The following is a 7,371-nucleotide window of genomic DNA, read 5'->3' as shown; positions in this document are numbered from 1 at the left end:
CGGTAGAGGTGTATGGGAAGTCGCGATCCCTTGGCAGATGGGTAACATGACTTGTGGGTAAAGATGCGCAACCTCTGCAGAGTGTAAAACTGGTATACTAGCCGTGCTCACGGTCATGAGCGGCTCGGACACTCACATGATTAAATTATGGAACTTAAACTCAATTTGTCATATGCATTGCATCGCAGGTGAGTTTGTTACTTTTGTTCTACTACTTAATTGGGTTGGTATTTACTTATACTTAGTAATTGCTAATAAAATTTTGACCAACTTTAAAAGCAATGCTCAGCTCTAACCATCCTCTTTGGTAAGCCTTACACTTCACGTGAGCTCCCACCTTTGGCGAGTTCATGCACATTATTCCCCACAACTTGTTGAGCGATGAACGTATGTGAGCTCACTCTTGCTGTCTCACACCCCCCCCCCACAGGTCAAGAGCAGGTACTACAGGATGAGGCGCTTGGAGGATGCGGTGATGAGTTCGTGAGAGGTCTAGGCCGTCGTCTCCCAGTCAACTTTGGGTTGCTGGACCGTTGTCTCCTTATGATGTAATTATTTAATTATTTTTGTACAGAACTCCTATTATATAGTAAAGATGTGACATTCGATCCTGTGCCACTATGCATCATATGTGTGAGACTTGGTCCCAGCACACCTGGTGTTTATGTTCGCGCCCGGGTTTTGGACCCCTAAAATCCGGGTGTGACAATTAATAATCGTTGCTAGATAGCAATGGATACTTATGCCTACTGAAACGGTTATATGTGTTTCTACCACAACTAAGCCAGTTATCCTGTAGATGTATTGCAACATTTAGAATGTATGATGGCAACGCTTATATACATTGTAAGGAATTTTTTATTTTATTCAATTTTATGTTTTATTTATTTTATTACGGCAACACTTTTATAAACGTTGCAAGTAATCACCGAATAAAAACTATTTATAATTATTTTTTTATTTGGATCAAAACAAATATGCAAAGCATGTGCATTGCACATTATCAATTTCCAAACTATTATTGGCTCACACATGGCAAATAATCTGGAATCAGTCTATATTAAAAATAGTAGTGTCGTTATAAAATATCATCCACAACTTAATCCATTGCACAATGTATGAATTAACATTTTTTCTATGATAGTATGAAACAAACAAAGGTTGACTCATAAACCGGACTCAGTAGACTCATCGCTCTCATCACTAATAACGCCAATTTAAAGAAGAATCAAAGTCATAGCCCTCATGTAGATCTGTTGTTATTCAATGGTTGACATTAAAGAGCTGCCTTTTCTATCTGCAAATGAAATCAGAAAGCTTTAATCCAATGCAGTAGTTTGTAAAATAGTGTATGACTTTATGAGAGAATTGAAAGAGCTTACACAACTTGAAGGCCATGCTATAGGGTCGTTGTCTATGTCTCCTAGAACCACGAAATTGTTGTAGGGCCGTATTAGTGGTTCATCACGCACAAGTACAAGACCGAGACGAACCTTCCAAAATTCTTTGCCCAATGGATCTCCTCCAACTTGTTGCTTTGGATCACAACCAATTATTGTACCTAATGCAACCTTCTTATTTTGATTCCTCCAACTCTTCAAGAAAATATGAGAACCAACCTAACACATAGGTCCAAGTATATGATTAAATAAATGCGCAGTACATAAACAATTATGGACAGGGATAGTTGTAGCTAGGAGCGGCAGATCCAGCCACGACGCAACAACATTAGTACGCAACAACATATGGTTTCCCCACCAGTGCTTCCCCCACCTAAAGAATTACCTCTACTAGCAGCATATGGTTCCCCCACCAGTGCTTCCTCTACCAGCCACATCATTAGTAAAAAAACCAAGAATGACCTCTACCAGTGCTTCCCTCACCTAAATAATTAGTTTGCAGCAACATATGGTTCCTCGAAGAAATTAATTGTCTGCCACTTAAGTTCTGGAATGGAACTTGACACATTTTTGGTAAGCAGCATAATTAGTAACCATTTTGTGTGCAATTTCAGTTTGTGTGAACTGCATTCAATTTAGAGAACACATTGTATGACATTTTCAGTTTTAGTTTGTGTGCAGTTTGTGCAATTTTCAGTGAACTACATTCAGCTTGTGTGCAGCTGGTAAGCAGCAGCATATAGTAAGCATTAGTAAGCAGCAAAATTAGTAAGCACTTTGTGTGCAGCTTCAGTTTGTGTGAACTACATTTAGTGCTTCCCCCACCTCAAGAAATTCAGATAGCACATTGTATGCCATTTGTCAGTTTCAGTTTATATGCAGTTTTCAGTGAACTGCATTCAGTTTGTGTACAGTAAGCATTAGTAAACAGCAGAATTAGTAAGCAGATTGTGTGCAGTTTCAGTTTGTGAACTGCATTCAATGCATCCCCCACCTCAAGAATTAGTATGCAGCAGCATATAAAAGCAGAAGAAATTATTTTTGAGCTATGAGTTAGACATTGCCTTGTACATCATTTTGAAGAAAATGTGATAATAAGCATGGTTATAAATGATGTAAGATAGGGAAATAGAAAAAAGTGACCTTCAGTCCTGTTGAAATCCTACTAGGTTGTAATGTGTCTCCTCGTAGTGGCTTGATCTACACTTAAAACACACATTTTTGAAATAAAGTAAAATCATTAGCTAGGCAAACTAAACAAATTTGAAATAAATAAATAAATAAATAGTGCAGTAGTACCGTCTCATGATTTTCGTCAAGTGTCCAAAATTCCTCACTTTGAAATTGACCATATACTCGCTGATTTAAGGAAAAACAATAATATAGTGAATCAAATATGTGTGACTACACATACTGAAATTTAGGATTGAGATGCATACTTTTCGTTTTGATGTAGACTGATCGTCTTTAGTACTTGGCAAATAATTTTCTAGAGATCCCTGCAAATGACAAATGCAATTTCTACAAAAACCACACTAGAAAATAACTAAAATTATACCGAATAAATTTTTTTACTACCTTGTTCTTGTATGGTTCATGATTAGAGGAATTTCGAGCAGTGTCCTGGTTCATCACCTATGGTGTAGAATACATTCAGTATGACAATTTTCAAATATAAACATTTAATAGAATAAATGGACCACATCGATCATCACCTTGGCTGCATTACTTCTATTTTTTACATTTAACGATGTAGAAACTCTACCACCTTGGAGTCCTCCTCGTGGCATTGGTGGCTTGCCCTGCACTTAAACACAAGTAATGAGTAATGGAATTCAATATTAAACAAAAATGTGGTTTGATAAGATAGTAATTATCAATGTATCGAAAGTAGGGATACAATTGATCTTTTGTGCAATAGAAACTCTTTTGTGTTTGAGTAATTTTGCATCTTGGGCATTTGATGACTTGTTCTAGGTGTACACAATGTAGACTAAAATTATGCTGAGTACAACGTACTAACCTTTTCTTGAATTTTAGATTTTTTGCACTGGGCCTGCAGCTCCTCGTACCCATCATGTTTGATTTCATCCGCCTTTATAGTAATTGGTTAAATGGTACCTTGAAAATTTAAAACTGGGATGGAATTGTAGGTAAAGCATTCATACCATTGTGCTATTCAGTTCATCAAGTAGATTAATTTTTTGATTCATAGTCGGCTGAAGATCTTTTGATGCCGACAAAGGTTCATCTAGACATTCCTGTAACAACACACAAGTATTAGGATAGAAGTTGTTGAGTAAAACCTTTCTTGAAAGAGCTAGGAATAAAACAGATTTGAATTTACATGGTGACTTTTTTGCAGTTCCAAGGTATTTTGCAAATTTAGTATAGTATCATCTTGCTTCTGGACACGATCTATAAGTTTTTCCACTTGAAGTCGAAGAGATACTACATCTTCACTTGATGTTGCATCCAAAGAGGTTAAATTAAGATGTTTTAGATGCCTTGAAGTTGATCCACCAAACACTTGATCTGGATTCGGAACAAGGCCAAGACCATGGATATGGCCAGGCTTCTCTTCTCCTAAAATTTGGCTAAGCGCATCTCCTTTCCATGCAACCTTTCCATGACTAGTGTCAGCTAAACTTGGTTCTTGCACTAATAGTTCCTTCAACGCAACCTTGTAAAAGCATAAGTGTACTCATTAAGCGTTATGGAAGAAGTATTTCAAATCAGTAAAATGTAGCACATTTGCAAAGTTTATTGTACCACATGTGGGTTTGTGTTCTTTGTGATGTTACTCTTGTGTGTATTGATATACAATACAGCCCTATGGGGGTATTTCTTTTCTGGATCTTGTTCCCTCTGTACCAAATAAATGATCCTTAATAAATGTAAGGACAATACTGCATGTTCGAGAATTGGAATAAGCATTGCATTGGCAACTATGTTTGTAGAAATACCATATCTTCCCTGTTCCGAGCAAAACTCTTTGTTCCTGATGTATGGGTCGCCTTCCTTTTTGTGCAGTTTATCCTATTTGCCTCACTGATATCCTATCATAGCAACAAAACATGAATATAAACTAAATAGCATAGGTCTTTCATTACAGGAATAATGAGTTTTTAAACTGTCCATGTACCTGTGATTTTGTTGTAAACCAATTATTCACAAGAGCGACCCATTGATCATCTAAGACGCCTTTTGGAACATTTTTTAGATTATTTTCCTTGCTCCTATGCGCATCAAAATGTAAGGATTTTAGATTGGACTTGTGTTGTCTCCATCTCTCACCAATAGTTCGAAGTATCCACTTTTCCATGCGGGCAAGGTATAGGAATCTCATCTACACAAAAATGAAATGGCCATATGAAAGTTCAGTTATATTTTTGCTTCAAAGTTCAGAGGATGACAAATGTTAATATACACACCTTTACTTGCTTCAGTACATCTTGCTTGTTTTTTTGTTCATTGTTCCTGTCCTTCTTTCCTATCAGTAATCTCCAATCTTTGAAGCTTAAGCTACATAAGCAGCCATTCCTAGCAACCATGCCAAGGAATTTTCCTAAGACTCCTGCCTCCTCTCCAATAGGTTGGCCGAGCTCGTTACAGTTAACTACAATTCGTTTTCCTTTTTGAAGGTTCCAAACATGTTTAAGTTTGTTCGGACCACGACTTATTGCTTCATTAGTTTGACCTATGCAGTTTTATGTTAGAAACAATTAAAAGAATGGTTGAAATTTTAAAATAAATTACAATTTATGAAGTGTAAGAACCTTCAACAGAATCCTCTATATCCGCATCATCAGGAGAAGGGTACACTCCAGAAGTAGTCTCAAAAGATGTTGTATCTTTTTTATGATGATCTGAAAACATATAATAATGGAGAGATTTCAGTTGCTGTCCCTAAACATATAATAAAATTTGAAAAGTAGGACATAGTATTCACTATTTATTAGCTGAAAAATTGAAGTCACTGTTTTATGTTTTAATTCCCAATTAATTTTATATCTTGGTACATACCTAGGTCATTGAACTCATTACCATTGTCGCTTTCTTTTTGGCGTTCTCTAGCAGAAGGATGGTGGTCATATGCTGCATCTCGTGGCCGATGACTTGTTTCCCCAATAGGCTCCTCTACCAAATACTCTTCTTGGCTTTGAATGATGCACTTTCTCATACCCCTAGCCATGTCCGCTGGCATACCAAAATAAAAACTTATCATGTGTAATTAGTTGGTCTAGAAATGTAAATGGAGTTCAGTAAAACATAGCATTAATCCATACAATGGCCAACATAGAAAAGAATTTATCAACAGACTTGATTTAATAAACACTTGGAGTCTGAAACAGAGCCCAACTCAATGAGGAAAAATTGTTTTACTAACATCTCTAAAACTTCAAACAAAGTACAATGTGTCTGCAAGTATTTAGACATCGTATAAAAACAAGTCATGTAAAAGTTGACATTACTACCACTAGCTCCAAGTATCCCACAACTATGGACAATGTGTCTGCAATGCAGTTTCTGAAAAACACCTAACAGGATGCTATGTAAAATAATGTATATGGAAACTGCTATGAATATCTAGTTACAAAAATCAGAGGAACTATACATCTGCTAACTACAGAAACAATAAGAACTAGTACAAGGTTACTTGAACTAAAGTATAAGGAAACTGCTATGAAATGCAGCAGTACTCAGACAAGTGAAAACATGGCCCAGATTTGGTGCAGCCTTACAACCGAGGGCAAGGAAACACACGCCGTGCGTCCTCTGTGAGCTGCAGCCGATTCCTCGAACTGGCGCGCACCAGCCGCCGCCAATTCCTGCCGTGGCGCGCACCAGCCTCCGCCAATCCCCGAATTGGAGCGCTCACCAATTCCTGCCTTCACCAGCCTCCGCCGTCGCCAGCGAAGCCAAAGGACGGATTGGGGGAGGCTGTTGGACGTGGCCTAGGGCAGGGGTAGTAGCGTGAGTAGTGGGAGAAGTTGCGTGAGGAAAGAGTGCGAGGATTAGGGATCACATTGCCGCTATGTACAGCCAGCAGATGGGTTTGTAGGGTCTGTACGGTGGGTCCACAACAAAATTGGTGGGAAAACTTGAAAAATTAGGGAAAGAACAAATATGGAATTACCAAATTTCAGATCAAATGCCAAATTTCACAATTTGAGCTATATTTTTAACTTTTGTTTATGTCTCTATTTTGGACCATTTACTAATTTCTATGCTTCAAATGCCTTTTCAAGCCGAAATAAATAAATAAATAAATACCAAATGTGCTTAAACAATAGCGAAACATGGCATGGAGTCATAACATGTTCCTGGTTGGTTGAGATAAAAAGTTTAGATTACTATACAGAAGTATGAATACAGGTGCTTCAAAAATGGACACATCTCCACTACGTTTCATACCATTGATCTATACAGTTTGAGCTATTTTTTGTAACTTTTTGTCGGCGTTTCGAGACAGGGGGGTCCCTAAGCCGACGAGTGAGTGTGCTGCGTGCCCCAGCCCAGATGGGTTGAGCGCGTGGGCGAGCGCGAAGGGGGGAGAGGCGAGGTGGCCGGAGTCGAGCGTGAGAGAGGTGGAAGTCCCGCGGCCTTCGTGTTCGTCCCGCGCCCAGGTCAGGTGCGCTTGCAGTAGGGGGGTTACAAGCGTCCACGCGGGTGAGGAAAGCGAGCGGCCCCAAGAGAGCGCCTGTCCCGTCCTCGGTCCCGCGCGGCCAACCTTTTCTGAGAAGGCCCTGGTCCTCCCTTTTATAGTCGTAAGGAGAGGATCCAGGTGTACAATGGGGGGTGTAGCAGAGTGCTACGTGTCTAGCGGAGGGAGAGCTAGCGCCCTAGGTACATGCCAATGTGGCAGCCGGAGAGATCTGGGCACCCTGCTGGCGTGATGTCGTGGCTGTCGGAGGTGCGGCGGAGCCTGGCGGAGGGACAGCTGTTGGAGCGGTCGAGTCCCTGCTGA

The 7,371-nt window shown here is 39.4% G+C and overlaps 1 protein-coding gene across 6 annotated transcripts; it reads right to left on the bottom strand.

The window, feature by feature from the left end:
• Positions 1-1,048: 1,048 nt before the first annotated feature.
• LOC103638290 (uncharacterized) lies at positions 1,049-6,452 on the bottom strand. 6 transcript variants are annotated; one of them, XM_020544456.2, is made up of 17 exons: positions 6,146-6,452; positions 5,427-5,600; positions 5,180-5,269; positions 4,835-5,100; positions 4,546-4,749; positions 4,367-4,459; positions 4,173-4,268; positions 3,748-4,083; positions 3,569-3,661; positions 3,424-3,495; positions 3,116-3,202; positions 2,979-3,035; positions 2,840-2,899; positions 2,700-2,759; positions 2,544-2,600; positions 1,383-1,619; positions 1,049-1,297 (listed from the first exon to the last, which is right to left on the bottom strand). In XM_020544456.2, the coding sequence occupies exons 2-17, from the start codon at positions 5,593-5,595 to the stop codon at positions 1,277-1,279; spliced, it is 1,998 nt and encodes a 665-aa protein (XP_020400045.1). In that variant the 5' UTR covers positions 5,596-5,600; positions 6,146-6,452; the 3' UTR covers positions 1,049-1,276. The 6 variants fall into 6 exon arrangements, 5 of the variants coding, with proteins under 5 accessions (XP_020400045.1, XP_020400043.1, XP_020400044.1 ...); XR_004852609.1 differs by lacking the exon at positions 6,146-6,452 and having other exon boundaries at positions 2,544-2,605; positions 5,427-6,137; XM_020544454.2 differs by lacking the exon at positions 6,146-6,452 and having other exon boundaries at positions 5,427-6,137.
• Between the last annotated feature and the right edge of the window lie 919 nt (positions 6,453-7,371).

This window comes from Zea mays, chromosome 9 (genome assembly GCF_902167145.1).
Source record: "Zea mays cultivar B73 chromosome 9, Zm-B73-REFERENCE-NAM-5.0, whole genome shotgun sequence".
NCBI classification, from domain to species: Eukaryota; Viridiplantae; Streptophyta; class Magnoliopsida; order Poales; family Poaceae; genus Zea; species Zea mays.
Note: the sequence above shows the minus strand (reverse complement) of the source record. Positions and strands in the feature narration are given on the sequence as shown.

What these genes read in the sequence shown, in the direction of transcription:
- LOC103638290 (XM_020544454.2), bottom strand. Translation starts at nt 5,628, where the DNA reads ATGATAAGTTTTTATTTTGGTATGCCAGCGGACATGGCTAGGGGTATG. An exon ending in ATGTACTGAAGCAAGTAAAG is followed by an intron (nt 4,750 to 4,834) that starts GTGTGTATATTA and finishes ATTTTTGTGTAG; the next exon opens with ATGAGATTCCTATACCTTGC. An exon ending in TAGCATGGCCTTCAAGTTGT is followed by an intron (nt 1,298 to 1,382) that starts GTAAGCTCTTTC and finishes TTTCATTTGCAG; the next exon opens with ATAGAAAAGGCAGCTCTTTA.